At 34.3% G+C, this 25,756-nt stretch overlaps 1 protein-coding gene across 3 annotated transcripts in view; it reads left to right on the top strand.

The window, feature by feature from the left end:
* Nucleotides 1–15,961, top strand: part of H (transcriptional corepressor hairless) — a 54,580-nt gene extending 38,619 nt beyond the window's left edge. For all 3 annotated transcript variants that reach the window (XM_081730558.1, XM_081730560.1, XM_081730559.1), the window contains 2 exons: nt 96–1,397; nt 6,983–15,961. In XM_081730558.1, coding sequence (XP_081586684.1) covers nt 96–1,397; nt 6,983–7,017 — 1,337 coding nt within the window. In that variant the 3' untranslated portion in view covers nt 7,018–15,961. The remainder of the gene's footprint in view (nt 1–95; nt 1,398–6,982) is intronic.
* Nucleotides 15,962–25,756: the final 9,795 nt, after the last annotated feature.

Genomic DNA, 25,756 nt, shown 5'->3' with positions numbered 1-25,756 from the left:
CGAAAATGTATGTCTGAAACTGTGTGTTTACATGTGTTTGTGTGCGTGTGTGTATTTACGTATGCGTATTCCTAATGTGTTGTCTTTCTTTTCAGTGTCGGATGACAATTCATCCGTTCAGTCGTCACCGTGGCAGCGGGATCATTGCTGGAAACAGAGCAACCCCCAGCGGGGCGTTAGTAAAGAACTGTCGTTTTTCATGAAACCTGTACAGAACATACGTTATGTTAGAAAACTGTATCACTACTCGCACAACTTGAGGAAAAAGAGAAGACGGCCTTATGACCCAGGGACTCTACCGGTGTGTGAGAACAATAAGTATTTATCGAAAGTGAAAATAGAAAAGAAGGACCAGAAGCAGCCCAAGTTAACGGTGGTGATTAAAAAATTATGGGACAGACTTAGTGAATACAGTGAAGGTGCTAGTAGTGTTTCAAATGCGTGTCAAAACAGTGTTAAAGTTGAAACGAAACAGCGTTCTGTTGTAAATGCGTGTAGTGGGAAAATAGACCCAAGTATCATTTCACCGCGGAAAAGAATCTTGCGGGAGATGGAACGTGTGAGCTTAGAGGACTTTGGATCTTCGAAACGACTCAAACCTCGTTATAGTGCCTTGGTGGAGGGCTCAACCTCCACGAATAGTTTTTCAATGTGCCAAACACAGAGCGTGTCTCCGAGATCAAGTGCCAAAGGTGATAAACTGAATAGTAACTATAGCATTAATTCATTGTTGGGAAAGGGATCAAGTACGGACGATGGGGAAACTGAACCCTCATTTTTGCGCACATTGTTGAAGTCTCCCAGTCGGCCATCGTCAAGTGGAGATCCTGTGCCAGTGGCTAGTAGCTCCGGTACATCGATAAGTGTTGACCCCGTGTATTCTCCTGATTTGAAGCCGAGGGTTGTTTCGAAACCCAGTAGCAAGAAGACTTCGTCACCGAAAATGGCATCGTCCAGCCCAATGCACAGCATATCACATTTCACCCCATCTCCCCCCATACTCCCTTCTTCATCTCCAGACAGCAGAAGTACTCGAACAGTTGTTCCGTCCATTGTTAGCTCACGATTATCTCCATTTCTGTCTCCTTCTTTATTGAGTTCACCCCTGGGTAATAGTGCTAATTTATTTACTCCAATCCCATTTCTACCTCATCACTCTACATTAAGGAACCCGTTTTACCCCAGTTTCCATGCCGTTTCCACTCCATACCGGAGTTCTGCTTCTCCTGTCTCCTCACTGTGGGTTCACAATCCTCTGCCTAGTCTCTCACAACAAGAAGACGCTCTGCGTGCTCTCTACCCACGCCTCATAGCACCCTCTCAATCGTCCCACAATCATTGGACACCTTTGACGCCACAGCCTATCGATGACCTGAAAAAGGAAGAAGTAAATCCAGGTAAGTTACTTGTTCTTAATATCTTCAGTAAGCTTGTTTGCATGTTTTATTTCTTAAAAGCGAGTGTTAATCAAAATAAAACATTTTGAAAACATGATAAGGTTAATTTTCAATATATTTTTACAGATAAGAAATAAATTACGTTCATGTTATAGCTTCGTAGTGTAAGGAAGTATACTTTAGTAGTGAGCATCGCTCATAAAAATGCAAACTTACTCAAATGCTCAAATGGTAGCTCTTATTGAGGTGAAGGTTATTTTTAAAGCTTTTTATGATTTCATTATCCACCTTTGCTTTACTGTAGTATGTTTTGCAATTAAGAAACTGACATTGCCTGTCAATTTGTAAGGATAAGTTATGCAATTCAACTTATTACTAGTGTTTTAAAACGTTAATTTTATTATATTCTAAATTAAATTATTTTGTCGCAAGCGGTGTGTTTCTCTTTAGAGTCAGTTTTTCCTCTCTCATATTTCATTCGCTGGAAATACTGCCAACTTCTTTTGAGCGAATGCAGTTTCAAGTAGCAGGCGTGTGCGAAATTCCCTACTCTTATGTAATCCATCCTTTTTTTTTTTTTTAACGTCTTTCATTTGTAACTGCATTTGCCCTGAAGTTCGCAGCAGTTCCAGTGAATGAGGTACAGAAGAGAAAGAATTGATTCCGAAGAGGAATAAAATATGCAACTGAAAAGTAAAATATTTTCGTTTTATATTACTAGTGTTGCTCAGATACTGATAAAATGGTTAAATCAATGCCTGGAGGTTGTACAGCTTCATTTGGATTGTCGAAATTCAAATTTGCTTATACTCATGAAAATCATCACCTCGGGCAATACAACACACATACAAGCATTAAGTTACATTTTTGTTTTGGTGTAAAAGAATGCTTACATAGTTTATTTAATGAGAAAAAACGACGCATGATGGTATTACATGTTGGTTGACGCACAACTACGTTTTTAATACGTCTTGAAAAATTAAACAGTCTTCATAGTTCTTGCTATTAACTTTTTCAACAGAATCGAGTAATTTACAAGCACATCATACCACTTCTTAAAATGTCATTATGCAGTTCTTGTGTGCACGGCTGGAAAATGGTGAATTTTAAAATCCTGAAAAATCACTTTTTTTTTCTTGGTGCTTCTTCCTATTAGGCACCTACGTTGCATTCGAAATGATTGACTTCTTTTCTTAAAAATAGTAATAATAATAAAAATTGTCATCAATTTCTAAAATTCAATACAGTATACTTAAACCAATAATAATAATAATAATAATAATAATAATAATAATAATAATAATAATAATAATAATAATAATAATAATAATAAAAAACACCTAACTAACTAACTCTATGGCCTATGGAACTCGGAGGTTCAATGCCGTGTTCACAAAAGCTCTCCTTAGCCAATTGGATCCAGTTTCTACTTTGTATTCCTATCTTTGCGAGATCCATCTTAATATTGTCCTTCCATTTGCGCCTAGGTCTTCCTAATGGTCGTTTTCCGATTGGTCTTCCAGTCAAGACTTTGAAAGGGTTTCTACATGACCTGCCCACCTAAGCCTCCTAGACTTGATGACCCTAACAATGTTAGGTAACACTTAAACCAATAAGTATTTTGAATTTCAGAAGTTAATACAATCTTCTGTTCAAAACGAATTTTCCAAGAAACCCTGGATAAATAATTAAAACTTTTGTGTAAATTATTGAAAGTGTTACACCTTATTTTAATTTTAATAAATAAGTATATACTCTCGTCAGAAAAGTAATAATTATTTAAGTAGTAGTTCCAGAGTCAGGGCGGAAGTAACTCTGGATATGTATCTTCAAAAGGTTCAGAATAACTTTGAACAGACATTCTTCTTAATCTGGTAGTGTGATACATCAGTTAAAAGTTTACTTTATTATTTTTTGAACAACATTTGAATCAGTTCTTTGCGTTAATTGAGTCAGAAGCAGTGATGTATTAAGATTTACGCATCACAAAAATTGATATATATATATATATATATATATATATATATTATCATCGAGCCCTTATAATTCTACAACTGTATCTCACAAGAACCTAAGTTTTTCATAGGTATTTTCTGATCTAGACTAAGCTTCCACAATATCAAAGTTCCGTAAGCATCTGCGATGATCACACTATGAGCTTTGTTAATTTGGTATAAGATAACCTAGTTTCGATTTCCACTGATATCTTCATCAGTCCTGTTCCTCGTGTTCGTGACAGCTCCTTTAATTACGCTTTTTATCCCATTTTTAGTAACTGTATGTGAACTTTAAAAAGTCCATTACACAGACTTTCACTGATATTAAAATAACTACAAGAATCAAGATTTAATTACACAGTGCAGTGACGCCTGAATAACGGATATGATTTTAGTAAGTGAGAGCTGTTCGCTACAGAGAAGTTACACAAATTTACGTACAGTGTACAGTGAATACGTTAAAAATATGCTAGTGTCGAAATATTATATTGTTCGAATTGCTGAAAGTTAAGGCGGGAAATTTCACTCTGTAAGGAAACAAAATTATGTCTGAGGGATGTATTTATATAGAGTGAGTACTGCAAAATACACTGTACATATAATAATCTCTTCTCGAGTACATGTCATCCCCATGTAAAAATCCCATAACTGTCATACTGGCTGTACTAAAAGTAAAACTAACGTATTGAATATTACGTAAGTGCTAGCCCATGTACTTTTGATGCACGTGATTGTGGAAGAGCACGAAAAATTTAATTTCAGAATCATTCACTTTCATTAATCATCCGTCCCTGTAGCCTAAAGGATGTAAACGTGGGACGTTAAACTTTTTATTTTATTTATTTATTTTTTACTCAGTATTAACATACTTCTTTGATTTGTCCTCAGTGAACTCTAGGGTCGGCCTTCTCTGCCCAAACTCGTAGTCTTAAAATCACATGGCTTCAGTTCATCAACAATAATTTTTCCAAATCCTCTAATTAAACGCCAGAAAAGAAAAAAACCTACACATACACTAGGATTTAGCCAACGTTTCATCGGAAGGGAAAAAACTATGATGATGATTAATACAAGTTAATAAACAAACAGAAGTTAACTGTGATGTGTTCTTATAGGTGCCTTGATAGAATACAGTTATCTTGGGCACTGTACAGTTACGTTTCTGTGATTTCTTTCCCGCCTATTCTAATAAAGCGTTTAGCGAAGTAACTTCCATTTGTAGGTATGGTTATTTTTCATGAGCGCTTCAAGGTTCTTTTGCTCTAGTGCCAGATAAGTAATTTGCTTTCAATAACCATTTCGAAATTCGATTTTTTGGTTCCTGCGAATGTATTCATGTATATGTAATAAGTTACGTTATGAAAATAATACTAAATATATATTTAACGTAAATTAATTTGCATTAATCAAGAAGGGCAAAGCAATTGCAGGTAAGGAAAAATCAGCGTAATTTACGTGAGCGCACTCTTGAATTTATTCACCAATGGGATTAAAAATTATGGTGTGTGTAATGTGCATTCTTAATCTCAGTTCTAAACTTCTTCCTAGTAATAGTACATTTCAGAGTACCTCGCATACATGCGATGACAAAACACGAACTATTACGAACACTAAATATTCAACTACCTGACACTTCGTCATAAAATCAGTGATAAATATCTGTACAAACTTACACGTGGCAAACTCAGGTTCGAAACACTACTCTCACAAGTAAACCTTACGTTTGGGTGAATCGAGTTGCTGACTGAGACACATATGAAAAAGTAGTACTAAATGTGGTCATTATTTCAGTGAAGTTGTAGGTACGAAGCTCCAGGGGTTTAGGAGATACAGCTTCCAGAACATCACATGGAAGTACAGAATAGTCTTCATACAGTTGAAGGTAAAAGCTCTGTAAGATCTCTTGTAACGACAAAAGGTGAATAACAAATATAGGGGGAAGTCATATAGTAACGGTATACCTGACGGCGGCCATCTTGAAATCCGCCATTTTGAATTAAGGTTAAGTTTTTAAAATAGGAATAGGGTCATGTGATACATAATTTAAGGCGCAAATTTAATCAGAAGAACAATTGTGACATTAATTTTGATTTACGCGCAATTGGTAAAAAGTTACAGGGAAATTAATATTGTTGCAGCATATGTATTTGTCCTTTACCCCACGTTGTAAATTTTGTGTTAATGATAATAATTAAATAAAAAGCAGGTGGATAAATATTAGGTCTATGGTAAGAGTTGCCTTGATGGCAGCCATGTTCAAATCCGTCATTTTGAATCAGACAAAAGTTTTAAACAAAACGCATAACATTGACACCTTATTAATAGCAAATTTTACCATAAATCCAACGGTATAACCATTTTTGCTTTATCATTAACCAGCATTTGTTTTCGCATAAACAAGTTGCTAATTTAAGGAAAAATGACCAAAGTGGAGTTGAGTCATAATTGAACTAGGGTCTTTCTTCCAGAAAGTCCTCAATTAGTACAATCAATATGTAGTTCAGTGCATGACTTGCACAAATGCTCTGCTCACAGTGAGCGCACCTGACAAAGGCAATCTAGTTACACTTGACACATTTGTCGTTAACAATTCTGTCAAAGCAGTAGTCGTAAGGAGCGATACATTTAATTTTGTGCGTAAATCAAAATTAATGTCACAATTGTTCTTCTGATTAAATTTGCGCCTTAAATTATGTATCACATGACCCTATTCCTATTTTAAAAACTTAACCTTAATTCAAAATGGCGGATTTCAAGATGGCCGCCGTCAGGTATACCCTTACTATATGACTTCCCCCTATATTTGTTATTCACCTTTTGTCGTTACAAGAGGTCTTACAGAGCTTTTACCTCCAACTGTATGAAGACTATTCTGTACTTCCATGTGATGTTCTGGAAGCTGTATCTCCTAAACCCCTGGAGCTTCGCACCTACAACTTCGCTGAAATACTGACCACATTTAGTACTACTTTTTCATATGTGTCAGTCAGCAACTCGATTCACCCAAACGTAAGGTTTACTTGTCAGAATTGTATTTCCGAATTCCATTCTGACAAACACGCAACTCACATCTTTTTTCTGTAGTACGACCTAGACTGTCAGTAGTTCAATGCTGTCTGTTCAACAGGCTTCCTAAGTTATACAATGAAGTGTCGCATACACACGTAGATTTATTTAATTCTAAAGTTGCATATAACTCTCCAATACGACGTAATTTTAAATCGATAAAAATTCTAGTCGGTTATTGTTAATCTTTCTTAGATATTATTATTATTATTATTATTATTATTATTATTATTATTATTATTATTATTATTATTATTATTATTATTATTATTATTATTAATTATTTTATGCTATCATCTCTGATTTATTAGATATTCCAGAGTAAACTGGCGTTCAGCTGTATCTGGAATTATGTTCGTAAATAAAATATTTCTAAGAGGTTTATTTGTAATATTTGCTTGGCAAAATTCACTTATGCTTTTTCCAATACCAAAACGGTTAAATGTAATTTTACACATTTTTTTCCTGTTTATTCTCGCTGTATGGAGAATATAAAATATTAATCGCATGTGTCTTTTTCAGATGTTCCTCTGAATTTGTCGAAGAACGCTGGTTGAAAGAGAAAATGCCGAAATTGCAGAATTACGCAAAGGATGAATGAAATTTCATGCGCCTTTTTTACATACGGGATCAAGTTGTGTGTAAGCTGATCGACAGTGAAAGGAAACTAGAAGATAATAGATCGTGGCAAGTAGGATTTTTATAAAAGCTTTTTTTTTTTTTTTTTTATATAACCTCTTTCAGGATCGACCTTTAAACATTTTTTTTTACAAGTATTTGGTGATTGATTATTAGAAAAATTCTTGAAATTCTCTTTGTTTATATTCGTTGACTGGCAGCTTACATTTTTTTCTTTTTCTTCACAATGGTAAGATTTTTTTTTCGTCATTACGGTTCATGTCTTCTAACACTCTGAATCCAGAAATCGCCGTATGAATCTTCAGATTGATTTTACCGGGTAAACAAGATCTTGATTATATACTCTTACTGTTAATTCCAAATTTCTGTTTGTGAAACCTATCTACAAAACAAATCTAATGTAGCTTTCAGGCACCTACGAATTCCTCTGAAGTATTACAAAAAGTATTTGGTTTGAAATCAGAAAATTGTATACAAGGTAATTGTGGTATTTAAAGGCAGTCAATTTACTGTCATCATTTTCTTGTAATTATTTCTTCTTTTTTTCTTTCTTTTTGTCTTTCTCGCTCTCTCTGGCTCTGGAGCTGGCATAAATGAACCCCTGTTCAAATTTAATATAGCGTATGTACAGTCAGAAACAACATTAAGTATAAGTTGGAACTATCATTTCTTATACTTCTAACCTATTCTTAATATTGTTTTTGACTGTAAATTTTCTATACATATAAGTGGCTCGGGTGAATATAACGATAAGCGCCGCTGCCGCTGAAATGGATTTATTAAGTGGCATAGGTCGGCATCGAACCACAGAATAGTATGTAAATAGTTTAATTTCAGAAATGTACCTGCAGATGGCAGGGGAAGTTAAACTATGTACATACTGTTCTGTGTTTCGATGCCAACCTATTCCACTTAATAACTCAATTTCAGTGTTTGTTATGTGCATTGCATTGAATTGCATTGAAATGTTGAACCCTGTTTTCCAGTTTACTAGAAAGTTAGAACCATTATGTTCGTCCGAGCCTCTCAAATTATTGATACCGAGGACAGAGATGAAATCAAATTCGTCATAGTAAAGTTATGTGTTCAAATTATTCATATTCGTTGAAAGAAGAATTTCGTAATTAGTAAGTCACACATAGTTTTGTTAATAGATTAACATTGTATATCTTTATGTTGATTTATGCTAACAGAATAGCTTGGCCGATACAAAGAAAGAAAAAGGAAGAATACACTAAAAGATGAATTGTTTTGACTCACAGTCCAGTAGTGTATATCTTACCAAAATACTGTGAAATTTACTATAACATTTGTTAATAGAACCAACTCGCCCGGAAAACTGGAAGATAAATAGTATACATTCATTTCTGTAATTTCCTAAGTTCTTGTATTGTTCCAAAGCTTGAATAAATAGCACATAATTACGTATCTATTTACGTATTTCATTACTGCTTTACCGAAATTTGTCAACAAAATAATATGATATTAATAATAGCCGTTGACATAGATACTATCTTGCACATTTTAAGATTAACTCACCTATAATGTGTCCTGGGAATCCTAAATGGATTCTTATATTTTGAGTATAATTTCTGAAACCAATTCTGTTGTGTTCGACGGCTAGTCAGTAATGAAATAAAATTTTAGTGATCGTTACACACAGTAACTTAGAATTAGCAGTACCAATATAAGCGCATCTGCAATATACTTTTAATATGCGCCTCATACAGTAGGAAACGTTTCAGTTCACTTCAGTTTACTTGCGTGCTATTTCATTTTCTTCTTGAACTGTGCATCAACTTACGCAAGAACCCTGCAATTACTTGCTGATTTGCGTGTTTTGTATGAAAAAAAAAAAAAAAGACTGGATGGAAGTTAAACAAAATCTAACAAGTATTTGTGAAACTGAAGCTCTTCATTACTGAGCATCCGTCGAAGGCAGCAGAATTGGTTTCCTAAAATTATATTAGAAATAAAATCATTTTAGGATTTTTAGGGCACATTATAGGTAAGTGTTAGTTAAGCATGGAGCAGCTATAGTTTATGGCACAGACCATTCAATGCTCCGATTCAGTGGTCCAATTACAAGTGATTTCAGTGCGTGAAAAATCACGTAAACAAATCACAGTAATCGAGACAACATTATCCAGTAGACGATTAACTATTAACTGATAAATTTACACATCCTCCAGAATGTAAATTCATTTTTGGAACAGTTCATATGGAAAACAAAAGTAAACCGAACCATAATTTTAATGTTGAAAACCAATGAGCTAAAAGTTATAATGTCCGTACGATAAGTTATATTTTAATCAACTTAATTAACCATTACGATAAAAATAAATTTATTCCAACGAGAGCAAAGCTGTAATAATTTTAGCTAATTAAAAACATAAATTAAGAAATATATCTGAGCTAAAAATTCGAATTCACTATGCATTTATGGTATTTATGTTTTAAAATACCAATATGGAAACAAACCCAACTGCATTTTTTTTTTTTCCACAGAATTACAAAAGTCCGTGATTTGAATATTCGAAATAAATTTCTTCTTACCTCTACTTAGTACTTTCGTATCGAAAATTATTATTTCTTTTTAATTGATGTAATATATCGCACAAAAATAATGAAGAGACAACTTTAAGCTAACACTTTAGTTTTCATTGTTTATTTCATGTGGTGCCTTAGGGACACCAATTAAAGTTACTATTAAATATTACTAAAGAGCCAATTGTTTTGCGTCATTTACACCGATTAGAATCAGATGAATCGGTTGACATATTATAAAGGAACTTATGTGAAACTATTAGACCGAAACTATTTGAATCCAGAAAGAAGTGTGCGAGAACTACAAATTGAACGAATAGATCCTTGCGTGCTATAAATCATAATAGAATGTTAATCTTAAAAAAATAATAATAGAGGGCACGGTGGCTCAGTGGTAGAGAGCTTACCTCTTGTGCGTGTGGACCTGGTTCGATTCCCGGACAAGTAAGTTTGTGATTGACATCATCATGTACGTGTGTTTTCTCGTGATACTCCCGTTTCCTCCCACATTGCATTTCACAAAGTCTTCCATCGTCATTCTCAGCCTAACAGGCATAATCGTGGGACGTTAAACCGAAGAGATTTCATTTCACTTAATTTTAAAGAATAATAGTCGTTTTGTTTAATTCAGTTAAAATGATTTCATTTAAAATAATCTGTAAGTGAATATAATATTTACAACTTGAGATCTATGAACGAATAGGTTAACGTGAGACTATACGAATTAGTGCAAGATTTTAACTTCCATAAGGATAATTTATTAAGATTATAGATTTATACTGCAAATAATATTGTACTTATGGTGTAATATTTTTTACGGATATAAATTATTGTGAAATGAAATCAAAGTAATATAATTTCGAAGCATGATGCATTATTATCAGATATCAATAATGTGATCGTTTCTTTATAATAATTGGTCCAGAGTCACTAAACATAACTACACGGCACTGTGCCGTGTTAAAACAACTCCCTGAGGTTACTAGTGGCCTGTATTACGTTAATACCATTGTGCCCATATCTAGTAACTTAAAGTGAGAATTTGTATTAAGTTTTTGCTATAAGTAAAACTTCACGCAGTGTGCTTGTCATCTGTACCAAGGAACATACAAACGCATTATATTTCCTGTAATCATTCCGAAAACAGTATTATGAGCATATAAATTTTCTGACAGCGTGAATATATGTAACTGTGCTACCATGTCCTGTTTTTATTTGTGCTAGAAAAAATATTGCACTTAAGATGATAGCACTGCAGTTCATGTATATCTTGTTAGAAAATTCATACGCTCACAACACTATTCTCGTGAAGAGTTACCGGAGATATAACGCATGCTATAAAAATCAAATATACTGCGTAAACATTTGCTCATAGAATAAATAAATAAATAAATAAAACAAATACAAATTTTCACTGTCAGTTACTAGATATTTATCGTATGGATACAAAAGTATTAAAATAACAGTCAAGTGGTAACCACAGGGACGTATTTTAACATCTTAATTTTCCATTATTATTTTACTGTGTATTGTCTATCTGTTGGTGCTCCTATAAAATCTATTTGATTTTTTTTTTTCGTGGTAGTTTATACGTACAAATACATTTCATTCTTAGTAGTAATTGTAATACAGCGAAAATTCCTTACGTATTTATTTTTCTTAAATATGGTAGATACCTGGTTTCAGAGTGGTAGATACCTGGTGGCAATACTACTCCTGTTTGCCACCTTAAACCTGAAATAATATGTTACAGGCTTTTCCGTGTTCATATCAATAGGGATATGATCTAAGAATAGATGTGTACATTTATTTTTCTCAAACAACTGTTCAAATACTCGAAGTAGATGGTATTTTGTATGTAGTAAAACCCAGTGATGATTATTTAGTGTAAATTAATATATATGTAAATATTCTTTCTATTGTATGCAATAGTTGTTATTGAACAGAAAGGAAGATAATTGTCAGTCTTCAGTGTGGTATAATCGTAAATCAGAAACACTGCCAGTATGGTATTTTGCAACAATAAACTGTGAAAGCCGTGGGAAGGTATAGACATTGTTTGTGATATTCTTGCTTTACTGTTGTATTGAAACTGCCTTTTGTAATGGATCATGTATTGTGAAACAATGATCCGTACAATTTGTGAATTATTACTATTATGGTTATTATTATTGTTGCTTTATTTCTGAGTCAGCACTTGACCAGAGGACGCATTGTTCTTGGTCTCCTAAAGATGATAAATATCTGTTAATGATCTGAAGACATTTGAACTACTGGGTGGCGCCGAGCCGACTAACACAGTTGATATGGTCATAAGTATTAAATTGTATAATAAAACACATAAGTAGGGCTACTTGCCAATTTGCCTAGTACATAGTTTACTATCCAAAGCTTATATTCTTAAATTTTTAATACTATCCAAAACTTATATTTAAATTTTTGATATACTTTCGGGAGGATATTACATACACGTCTACGAATTGTTTTTAACATTTCTGGAAGTTGCTGTGCACCTGACGCTTTTGGTTCTCAATGCCTCAACCTTTTAATAATAAGCTGTTTGAGTTCTTGAATAGATTATCATACATCTTGGAAATGCGCGCTTTGCTAAGACCCTAGAGGAAGGAAGTTCCTGGTGTGATAAACTTCCATCGCTGTTAAGTTCTTGGTCATGCTTATGTTTTACATTTAACACATCAAAATAGATGCTGGCATTTCTGTCCGGTAAGGTGCTCGGGCTATCTAACCCAAAATATCGACGAGTCTGCTTCAAATGTCCATGTTAAGTGTCAGTTGACTCGGCGACATTCTGTATTATTTTAATTTATGAAGATTTACAGTTCACTTATGCTGTTTTGTTGTTAGAACTCAAAGAAATTAAGTGCAATCACACTCGGAAACGAACGAATTCTTTTGCCAGTACCATTAACGAGGGTGAATCAATTTGGTACAGTTTTAGATATTGAACAGAGGGCTACACTTTCTCTGGACGAAAGTAAACTATACTGAATTTGGCCCATTTGTTTTGAAATCATAGACAAACGAATATGATGGGATAGGTGTATATTTGTGTTTGTGACTGTACATTGTATACAGTTGAGATTAAGATGATTTTTTTTAAAAAAAGTATGTTCTTAAGTGTGATGTTGAGTTAGTATCCACTTACAGTAAGATATCTATTCACTACCTTGATGTTTTTATTTTATTTACTTTTTTTAATAGGAAATAGATTAGATAGAAACGAACACTCTTCTTAAAATATTGAGACTGATGTAACTTCATTGGCTTACAAGTGTTAAAACTATGCCTTAAAATGTGTTAGTTTTGAAAGTATTGTTGAATATTGAAAAGTATATAAACAAAGAAATACGTTTTTACCAACACTGACTTTATTTGAAAATTTGAAGTGCACAACATGCTTATGCGTTTTTGACTGTTTTTCGAAGGAGCTATTATGTAGATCAACACTTACTGTGCACCACGAATGATAGAGGATATGGAAGTAATTATATTATGTTGATCAGAAATATTAGTGGGTCTGATCATATTGACCTGTGTTTGTATTGATAAGTAAGAAATTCTGGTTCTTTCCTTTCTAAATTACACGGCTGTGTACCAAAAATATGTTATATATTCGATTAAAATTAAAATTAGATCATTAAAATCAAATAAATAGAAGTGGGTTCCGCTTCATAAGACTAGGGTTTAAATCTTAATTTCCATTAATTAGTATTTTCAAAAAGTAATATAATACTAAATATTTTTTTCTTATTATTTTTCCGTTAAAAATCATTTCTTAAAAATTTGAGGTAGTACCATATTCAGGCCAGTCTATATATATATATATATATATATATATATATATATATATATATATATAGTACCGCTCAAAAGTTTTCGAACATTGTGGATTTTTATAAGCATTTACTGTGACCATATTTTGACACATGAATTTTGCTACTATGTATCAGAGATACTTTTGCCTATAACAATTGAATCGAGGTCTGAGAGATCCGCAGATGATACGTCAAATTAGAATTCTTAAAATTGAAACCAAAAAAGACAATGTGACACAGATATTGGATAGTAGAAACAACAGTGTGAAAGATGAAGCAACATATTAGTTTTGTTTGGAAAGTGTAGACAGAGGGTGAATGCAGTGACAGAACCTTTAAAGAAAAAGTAGTTTTCCAAATTTTGCAGCTCTTTATAGGTTGTTGATATGCTAACATATAAAACGCCAAAAATACCATGCTTTCAAACATTTTTACTATGGTTTCGAATGCTCGATTGTTGCTCATTGAATAGTAACAACGAGTACACTTCCACTGAGCAACAGTTGACCAGAAAAGGATGTATATTGTCCGCCGTAAACACTTTTCAAAGCATGATGTATTTGGCGTATCAAACGTTAGCAGATCATCAAGCTATAGGGAACTGCAAAATTTGAAAAAGTACTTTTTCCTTAAAATTTCTCTACAGTTTTGTTTATTCTATGTAATATCTATATAAAATGCCCTTTTATGGCTTCAGTTTTAAAGATTATAATTTGACATCATCTGCAGTACCTCTCAGACCTCGATTCAACTGTTGTCAAATTCTGTGCTTTAGGCAGGAATTTCTTTGACGCAGGGTGGTAAAGTTTTCTTGTCAAATTAATATGATCACAGTAGATGCTTACAAACATCCGGGGTGTTCGAAGACTTTTGGGCGGTAGTATATATATATAAAAGTAATTTTGTGGCAATTTTCTGTTTTGGTGCTATTGTTGCTTGTAGTATGCGATACATATGCCTGGCCGTGATAATTTTACACTTGAACGTGCTATTATGTATGACCATTCATAACAGATACCGCTGAAACATTTTTCATTCAATCACTATTGCTAGATTAATTTCTTGTTTCTTCTGTAAAATTACTTAAGTGGTGTTTGAAACAAACCCTTCATATATAATAATGATAATAATAATAAGGCGCTGGTCTGTTTGACATATGAAAATTTGGTAAAAGAATCTGCTTATGTGGATAATGAACACAATCGTTACCTTGCATCGATAGAACAAACAACGTTCCAATTATTCTTTGGTTTTAGTAATAATAAAACTAAAGCAAATCGTGGTGGTTGATAATTGAATGAAAACAATTGAAAAATTACAACTTGAAAACCGAAGATGTTATTCTAGAACATGTAATTGGCTGATTGTACATAACAATAATTTATATATACATAGGAAAATTTTGTATGTGCCTTGCTTGATTTTTTTTTCCTTAATGGGCGCTCAACCAGTTAAAATTTCTAAGACTTGCGTGGAATGAATTCACTTGCAGTTGATTGTATGAAAGAAATCAATTAAATACAATAATAATAATAGTAATAGTAATCAGTTCACTTCATTTTATGTATATTTATTCCGTAAATCTTTTCCTTTCTTTTATGGTGTGTATATTTTTATATATGTGTGTATATATAAAGTAAAAATTACAGTATAAACCTTCTACAATTGGGTTCTTGAACAAAATAGAAATACATTTCCTTTTATAAAAAGTACCCCCCCCCTTTTTTTTAATGTTCCTTATTTTTCATGTTTCTGTTTTTGGTATTACACAAAAAGAAATTGCTAGTTGGTAATTTTTTAAGTTTCATTTATATCAGAAATGTAAAGGTGACTGGTAAGATTTTGTTTTTTATCAGATCAAAGTTTAAAAGAAAGAGAAAAAGTTTCTTTCGTGTTAGTAGTAACGCATATAGATATATAAATAAATGAATAAATATATATATATATATATATATACGTATAAAAGATATAAAATGAAAAGTGTTTTAATTTTGTATGTTTTGGTATGGCTGTGCGAAGTAAAAAATGGAGAAGGATTCTTTTGTTTTGTGCTGTTTGTGTTCTGTGCGAATTAAAATATATATATTATATATAACATATTCATAAAGAGAGGAATAGGAATATATGCAATTGTATGTATGTACATTGGATACTTGAATGTCTGAGAGAAATTTTTTGCTTGTGTATGTATGTGTGTGTGTGAGAGAGATATGTAAGAGAGAAGGTGTGACAAATTGCGTATGTGTGCGCATTCTTCGTGAAGATCTGAGCTACTTTGATAATGTAAATTGTTGTATCATAATAATAATAATAATAATAATAATAAAGACACGTTTTCTATACAATGTGGGAAGGGGCTCAGGTGTAGTTAAAATATATATTAAAAAATGAAATAAAAAATAAAAAATTCAAGTTTTTCATTTCGAAGATGAAAAATGGTGTTTGTTATTATTAAACATATAAATTAAAAAAAAAAAAATGCTCCATGAAAAGATGTGCCATCTTGCAACATTATGTTAACTTTGATAGAGGATTCTTCGTTTATTTATTGTGATATGGTTTTGTAAAGAAAATACGAGAAACTTCACTGTACATGAAAAATAGAACAATAATAATAATAATAATAATGTATAGAAAGTTTAATAAATGTTGTAATTTTCATAAGTAACTTTATTTTTATTTTCTTCCTTTCTCTTCTTTCCCACTATTTACTCTGATATAGCGTCATAGGTAAATAGCTGCTCTAGATTATTATAGTTATGATCGCGTGTTTCTTGTGAATGTTTAGTAAGCGATTTAGAGTATTTGTACAAGGTATTTTGGAATTTTTATTTCGATGTTCGAGAAATAATTTCATTCACGAATATACGAAGTATATCAAAAGTCCGGATCATCGGCCAGCTCCCTACGGATAGAGAGGAAAGTTGTCGAAAATAGGTAATTTTCATCTTAAAATGGTGGAATTTTTTCAACCATATTTCTAACAACTGTCCATTTTTTCGTATCTTTGTTCATAATGGTGTTGTCCAATGGTCCCGGACTTTTGATACACCTGGTATATAGATAGATAGATGGTAGACTATTTGTTTTGAAACGCCCTTGTAGCTTTTAAACTAGTAGCTGAAAAACGCTAAATTTTTATCAGATGCGAATAACGATAAGGGAATATTCTTTGACATACTGCAGTGCCACTAGATTAACAGTGATGCCAATCCAACACCAAGTTATATTTTTCAACAAAAACTTACAACATTACGTTATTTATTCACTGTTACGAGGGCTGCTATATATATTTCTGGCCTAATAATGAAAATACGAATATTTATCAACGAAAATGGTTTTATTGTTTTTCAAAATATTCTCCATCAAGATTTATACACTTTTGCATGCGCTCAAACCAATTTTCGAAGCACTTTTTCCACTCCGATTGAGACACCTCCAAAACATGGTTTTTGAATGCTTCAACAGCATTTTCTGGCGACGAAAATCGTTGACCACGCATTTTTTTCTTGATGTGTGGGAATAAAAAGAAGTCATTGGGTGCCAAGTCAGGGCTGTACGGCGGATGACCCATCACTTCGACGTTTTGGCCGGTCAAAAATGCGCTGGTTTGAGCCGATGTGTGAGAGCTCGCATTGTCATGGTGCACAATGATTCGTCTTCTCTTGTTCATTTTTCGAATTTCTCCGAAGACTTCAGGCAAACAAATGGTGGTGTACCACTCAGAATTGACCGTCCTACGTTGCTCAAGCGGAACAGTCGCCACATGACCAGTTATGCCGAAGAAACAGGCGACCATTTGCTTCGAAGTGCTTCTTCCACGAACAACTTTCGTTGGATTTGGCTCGTCTTGGAAGACCCACACGGTCGATTGCTGTTTTGTTTCGGGCTCATACGCATAGATCCATGATTCGTCACCTGTGACGATCTTATAAACGTCTTTTGAAGCACCGCGATCGTATTTTTTCAGCATTTCTTTACACCAATCCACACGAGCTTTCTTTTGAGCGATTGTCAAATTGTGCGGGATCCAACGAGAACAAACCTTTTTTACGGCCAGGTGTTCATGCAATATCGAATGTATGCTGGTGGAAGAAATGCCTAGGCATGCCTCTATCTCACGGTAAGTCACATGACGGTCTTGCATTATCAGTTCACGTACGGCATCGATGTTTTCTGGCACAACGGCTGTTTTTGGACGACCTTCACGGAATTCGTCTTTGAGCGAGCGTCGGCCACGATTGAATTCGTTGTACCAGTTTTTCACAGTGCTATAGGATGGTGCTTCGTCGCCATACAAAGATTTAAGTTCATCGATGCACTCTTGTCGTGATAATCCACGTCGAAAGTTGTGAAAAATGATCGCACGAAAATGTTCACGAGTTAATTCCATTTTTTTGCCAAGTTGATTTCTTCAAGTACCTGTAAAAGAAAAAAAAATTGTCGTAAGTCAAAAAGTTCTGAGTACATTTATGCTACAAAATGTCAAACTTTCCAATGGAAATGTCAGATTGCACCTGGCAACACTTAGTGTTGCCTAGGCCAGAAATATATATAGCAACCCTCGTAATAACCTAAGAACGGTACAGTATCAGAAACATTAAAGTTTGGAAGCCTCTGCAGCAACAATTATTGCAAGTGAAACTGACGGGACTCTGAATCCAAAGTACCTTTAGTGTCGAATACTATGACAGGGTTCCTCCTTGTTAAGGAAGTCAAGGAAAATTCATGGAAAATGGTGCAGGTCAGAGAAGCTCAGGGAAAAAGACCGGAAATCAGGGAAAGTCATGGAAATTTTATGAAATATATTTTTTCTAATATTAATTGTACACCAATTTCTGGATTTTTTAAAAGAGCCTTGTCATTTTTCAATGAATGTATAAGAAGTATCGTATCTTCAGAGTAATTGATTGTCAGACGTGTGTGGGTCGATATTAATGATCACAATATGGAACTTTGCTCAGATTTTTGTGGGATTAAGAGGAATGTACGTATGAGCAATTGATTACTATTCGTCTCTATAGAATAAATGTTCTCATATATAAATATTCACCGTTATTTATTTCTGTCAACGTCATCCGACACCTGTCATGAAAGTCAGAGAATTTCCTGCGAAAAGTCAGGGAGAAGTTAGGGAAATAGATTTCTCCAGATCAGTAAGAACCGTGTATGACCATGGTGTGTCACATTTCGAATCAGTAGGAATAAAGGGATTGAAAATTTGGTTTAAAACAAAAACAAACAAACAAAAAAAAGTTTTAAAAGACTGTTTTGAGTGTCACAACCAAATATAGAGATCATACCATTTATAACAATTTGATTCCGGAGATAATGATGAACATGCGTAAAGTTCGCAACTGCTTAAAATTATGTAACGTGCGGAAACTTGTAATTATATGATTTATATATGTAGAGAGGCCCTGGTTTGATTTCCAGGAGTAATGTATGTAGTTCAATCCATGTTAAACTTAGATACACGTCTGATATACCGATTACCAAGAGGGACGTTAGAAAACCCGAAAACCATGGAGACTGCTCCGTGACATCAGAAAAAGTTGGAACGCAAATCCTATTAATATAATACAATTAAATTTGACAGAAGTATATATCTGTGTTAGCTACCATTAAGCAAAATTAAGTACTTTTGTAGTTTCTTGTTGCAATAGGGAATACATTTTCTCAATACTTAATGTACACACACTGTTGAGAGCTGACAGTGTTAATTAATACAATGCGTAACAATTATAACCAGTGTGCGAATTGGATGATTTATATTGGGGGGAGGGGGGATAAAATTAGGCCAACAGGGCGTAGAGTCTGAAGGTGCAATAATTCAAAATAAGACAATAATGCCGTACCTCCCTACACACACACAAATAAATATGAAATGACATCTGTAATAAATAAGAGATTTATTAATTCAATAAATCTACTGACAACTATGTATATGTTGTCTGACATGTACACACCACAACTAACCTTTCTGAACGTATTTAAATGTTGTACTTACTCTTGTAAGGTTTATTTTCTTAATAATTCGGCCATAACGATAGCCATGATCACAATCATATGTTGATTTTTCCACTCATATTGAAATCTTCCACTTCGCGTTATCTCACACAGCCTGCAAAAGAAAACCTACTTCAGTATTATAAAAACCACTAAAATTATCAATTAAACCGGACTTCCTCTTTTTTTTTTCTTTTTTTAATTCTATTAGCCTATCATAGGTACGAGAAATGGATTGTTGCTGGCCCCGATTTCTGGCAAATGGAGGGCCAACTATTTAAAAACTCTCTATTCAAATTTCGACCTTGCGCTTCTACTGCCCGCTAATGCTGCGCTCTCCACGATTTTTTAAAATACCGATTCCGTGAAGGAGGTCAGAAGTCAACACTTGTTACAACTGAGTTGATTCACTGTATGCTAAGTTAACAAATGAAGTATAAACATTACATTGAAGTTTTCCAGATAGCATTATTGGCGTGGACAGACAAAAGAACGATGACAAAATGAAGGGTTAACTTTAAAAAGCCCGTTCCGGTTGAAGTGCTTATACAGATACGGACAATGACGTTACGTACGTTAACAGCCATGAGAGAATATACAGTGTGTCCATAAAGTCTGGCTACATAGGGAATTCTAATAATTTGTTTTTGTTTTTCCAGACTGAATGACGGCTCTGTCTAAAGAAGAACGAGTCGAGTTGGTATTCTTAAATAGACGAGAAGGATAGTTGTATCGCAAAATTGCGGAAGATTTTAACCTTCGACACCCTCATCGTCAACCTATTTGTTTTATTGCCGTCGGGAAATTGTGACCGTCTGCCCGGCCACAAAACTATGTTTTTGGACGACCAGTGTATTTCTTTTGAACTTTTATTCATGCAACGAAATTATGTTTTTACTCAACTAAAAGCTATTTCTCTTTTGGTGAGAATTTCAACTTGTTCTGTGTATGCAGGTGTTCTTCAGTCGTTCTTATCGCTTCTCACGATAGAACAAAGAAGTTGTTGTTTTTCAATGCAACGCTCATCGTCTCAACAGAGTATTTCGTCGTAGCAAACTTATTTTTTCTTTCTGTAAAATAGTTTCCAACTTATAGTCTTCGTCACCATGACTGTTTTGCATATACGTTTTTCTTAATTACATTTATTAACATTGGGAATATTTTTGGATACGAAGTTGATATTGTGTATGAATGATATTGTATTTATCGTGTTCTCATGCTCTCGTATTACGTCATCCGTCCTGCCGTGAGAACAAACGTTCCTATCCTGCAGGAGTCGTAGGTGGAATGACTCATACACACAATTACCATCGTTCGCTTCTTTCCACTGAACAATTTTACCTATAACAGCAGTGCATAAAAATCTATAACCATGGGAAGAATTTATTAGTTAAGACTGCTACACTTTTTCAACTATTATTTCCAAGCTTCTTTCCCACGGGATCAAATCAAACGTTGCCAGTATTCTTTATTATAAAATCGATCCATTGGCATTGTCTATGAATGCGGAAAACATTAACATTTTCTTTATTATTTTACATGGTGCATTGCCAACCCTAAGTATCGAAACGGGTTATTCCCAAGTGTGAGCAGAAGCGAAGAGTTAGCAAGGAGAATCCGTTGTAGCAAGAGTGCGGAAAAGTTTGCTGGAGGAATAGGCAGTGCAAGACATCGTAAAGAAGGATAGTATGAAGAATTTTTTTTTTTAGTGCTACATTAATATATACAGGATGAGAAGCAAGATACCTTCTGGAGATGTAACGTCTTTTAGGAATCAAGATACCTCAATCAGCAGTATTCCCCCCTTTTCCCCTCGTCAGTATCACATAGTGAAAATCTTAGCATAATACGAAGAGTGAATATATAGTGCTAGTGATATTCAAACAAGGGCTATGTTTCTAGTGTTCATATAGAGTGTGTGCATATTTACATTTACCATGCAGTGTTAAAAGTTTATTCTTCATTTTGCTTATTTGATTGCCGCAGAGCAATTTCTTCTGTTTGAGCATTTAGCTCTGCCAAGTGAGAATTTTGTGTGTTGTTAATATATATATATATATATATATATATATATATATATATATATATTGTTCCGTACCCACATATATCTATACTCAATAAATAGGAATTTACCTAAGTAAATATCACCGTCTTCATTCATGTGTGTGTGAATTCCTGCGAGCAGACGGCTTGCCAGTTACGTGTATGTATGCGTGTGCATACGCAAAAGTAAGTATAACACAACCTGAGTCTCAAAAGCATCACCGTGGCTCATGTCAAATCACTGTTCACATTTCAACATTATCAATCTGCGCCCAACAAAATATGAAAAATGAAATGAAATGAAATCTGAACGTCCCACGGTTATGCCGGTTAGGCTAAAGGAGACGGTGATAATGAGAGATGAGTGAAATGGTGGAATGAAGAAAGTGGGAGGAAACGGGAGAACCCCGAGGAAACCCACGAGCACGGTGTTTGTCCACCACAAAGTTCACTTGGCGGGGGCTGGGATCGAACCCGGGACCCCAAGCACCAGAGGTGAACGCTCTACCACTGAGCCACCGCCCCCCCCCCAACAAAATATGAGCCTGGACCAGGATTGTTATCAGCTGTTTTCTTAGGGAGTTCTTCGTGAGCCAGCACCCAAGGGAAACGGTAGGTAGCAATTTTAATGACGCCCGAACTAGCGACACGAGCCAAGACCGTCAGTGATTTGCGCATGGAGACAGTAGTTACATATGAATAAGTATTAATAATATTGAAACAGGAAATTTTACTAATCATATTTTCTTTTTACAGGTTGTCCCAATACAAATAATAATAGTAAAATTTAGTATTTTCGTACTCATATTGTGTTCCGTAGCGTATGTATTTTATTTGAATTTCATTTATATTTATTATTTGCGATTAGTAATTGTATTTTCATTATGGCTCACCAACAGGTTGACATACTTAAGATACTTGAACAAATCCAAGCTGAAAATAGAGAACATTTTCAGAAAACCGAAGAAAAGTTAGATAAACAGGAACAGGCACAGATAGAAAACAAGGAACATTTTGCAGAAGTAAGAGAAAAACTAGATAGGCAGGAACAGGCACAGAATGAGAATAGGGAAAACCTCGCTAAGTTACAGGTACAAATAGAAGCAGTTGAAATTAAATGCGATGAGGGAACTACCAAAATAGCTGATAGAATACAAGCGTTAGAGAACAAAGTAGATCAAAATATTGAAAGAGTTCAGAGGGGAATCGAACATAGTACAACAGCTATTCAGCAAAACAGAGATAACATAGAACTTATAGTCCGCGACGTACATTCAATGGGAATGAAAGTAACCAAAAACACAAATCATTTAATGGGTATATCCGAAAGGTTAGAATTGACACAAGGACAGATAGAGGCTAATCACACCATTTGTAACGCTAATAAAGAACGTTGTCTCGTAGCGCACAGAGAAACTGAGAGTCACTTAGACGAAATACACGACGAAGTCGTAGATTTAAAAGAACAGGTTCGAAAGAACGAAGGGTCACTTCAGATGTGTTACCAAGAGATTAGACAGTTAGATTATCACGTCAAAGTTAAAAATGAACAGACTTTCGAGAACAACGCTGAAATTAAAACAGCACAGCGTGAAATAGGAGAAATTAGGCATGATTTAGCGTTAGTATACCAAAAAGTAGAAAGAATCGAAAACAAATCACGGGAATCGGAACCTAATACGATAGTGACATTCATGTTAGAACTGGATACCAACCTAACAGTGATTCAGCTTACACCGAACATAGTGAAATTAGCAGTAGTGACGAAACTCATGTTAAGCTCATTACTAATAGAAATTTTAGACGTAATAATCGTGAAACTAGACATAGGGAAGTAGAAACAAGTCAATTAAAAGACCATCTTAAACCGAAAATTATTGCGTATTTACCTAAGTTTAAAGGTGATCCCGCTACTGAATCAGTACATACATATTTGCGCAAGTTAGCATTAGCCGCGGAAGTTGCAAAATTGTCAGAAAAAACCTTAGTACAAGCCATACCTCATGTATTGGAGGGTGTAGCCTTAAGCTGGTACTATACACGTAATGAGGAATTTAAAACTTTAGAAGAAGTTAAAAAAGCGCTAGTCGAATCTTTCGCTGGAGACGCGACGATACAGCACAGGCTGTCAGCTTGTAAAGCAACTCGATTCAATCCCAAGACCCATGATTCAGTACATGCTTTTGCTTTAGATCAGTTTAATAAACTTAGAGAACTGACACCGCAATTACCAGAGAATTTGATATTAACAGATATCATACATATGTTACCTCAGAGATTTCGTACGGAACTTTATTTACATTCTTGCACTAATATTAGGGAATTTTTGGCGTCTATTCAGAAATTAGAAACATTGTATTTCCGACAAACTAGAGAGGAAAAACATTCACAGGGTAACAATTCTAACAATAGACAGAATCAAACTTCTCAGAATTATCAGAGATCTTTCGGTTATGGTAACAATAATCAGAATAGGTATTACAATCAGAAAGTTAATAATACCAAGGCTCAAAGAAACGGTAATTGGAACAGGGGACAAGCAAATGATCGTGACAACAACGATCGACGACCACGTTCTCGTAATCAGAACACTAACCACGAGCAAAATCGGAATCATAACCCCCACAATTACAATAAACGACCACAACCACGTAATGGTCATTCCAAAGATCGAAGAAATGACAACCGAAATAAGAAAGGTAGAGGTAATAAACCATTTGACGCTCGTGATAATGATAAGCAGAATAGGAATAACGAACATGATTATAAAAGGTCAAATCATCGTAACGAACGAGAGACTGACTTTCAGGAAAACTAGATTTAATGTTCAATTTTCGTTTTCAGGTTACTTAGGTATAATTTAGTGTATTTGTAGATTCTTAAACTTTATATTAATACTTATTGATCCACAACAGGTGAATATATAGGTTTGCACTCCATGGACAGGACAAAACTTTGGAATCCGACGCCTGAAACCCGCAAAATTTGGTTAACTTTGGCACAAAGCAAACTCCCAGAACACATTTTACAAGATTTAAATTTAGTAACACCTGACACTTCCAATAATCTTACTTTGCTTACTCCTAGTGGGAAATTTCATTTATCCAAACTCAATGAGGAAACAGAAGAGGAAGGTGTGAATGGTAATCCGAAAGATGATTCCCAAGTAAAGCAAGTTTATACCAATAATTTAACATCTACCCGTTTGTTATCTTTATATTTAGGAGATCCTTTGTTGAAATATTATTTCAACACTTCTTACTGGCAACCTTCATTTGTCAAACTGATTGTTCCGAACTTGACTGGAGGACTTCTATTGAGAAGAGGCCTATTTAAAAAAAAAAAAAAAAAAAAAAAAAAAGGCCAGATTCAGCAGACTTTTTATTAAAGTTTTTGACTTTTAATATGACTAAGCGTGTTTGCGGAATATGGTACAAACAGGCCCGTGCTGGCCCACCGGGACACCGGGACGTGTCCCGGTGCGCCCTCCGAAACATCACAGTATAAATGAAGGTACAAGTTTTTAGTAATAAATTCTTACACGGTAAAGAACCCGTGAAAGGTGCAGTGCGCCCTTTATATTAGGCGCCCTTGCGAGTCCACATCAAAGATGAACGATTTTATTTACTCTTCTGTATACCAGTTCTGTACAATAAATACATACAGTTACTATTGGTAAAGAACCCGTGAAAGGTACATTTTTTTTTTTTTTTTGACATTTCACTCAGTTGCCTTTGTTGTCAGCACCTTATAATTAACGCTGATCAAGGCTCTCATCATAGTGAAATGTTTCAATAGCCTTGTTTATATTATCTTTATTTGGGATAAGGATTAAGGAATTGGATGTGGCGAAACCACAGCCATTCTACAACTACATTAACAAACAAACAAACAACAAAACAAAACAAAACAAAAGAAAGAAAAAAAGAAGAAAAAAAAACATTAACATTGTTTCTAGTCTTCTTTGCTGATGTTTCCCTACTGTGCTCAACTCTAGTCCAATTTGTCCTTTGTCCGTCTTATTTGTCTTGCATCTTTTGGTCTTTATTGTCTTTACCTTCTCCCCTCTTCCTGATGTCTCTTCCTGTTTTCTCCTTTTGCTGTGTTTCACCTGTATGAAGATTTTTCCCTGTATGTTATTTCACTATTTAGTATGGTTTTCACCTGTAGTTATATTTTTGCACATTTAATTAACACTTATCACCATCTAACCTATACTTGA

This window comes from Thermobia domestica, chromosome 11 (assembly GCF_964235325.1).
Source record: "Thermobia domestica chromosome 11, izTheDome1.hap1.1, whole genome shotgun sequence".
Lineage (NCBI taxonomy): Eukaryota > Metazoa > Arthropoda > Insecta > Zygentoma > Lepismatidae > Thermobia > Thermobia domestica.
The sequence above is the reverse complement of the archived record's forward strand: the minus strand, read 5'-3'. Positions and strand labels throughout refer to the sequence as shown.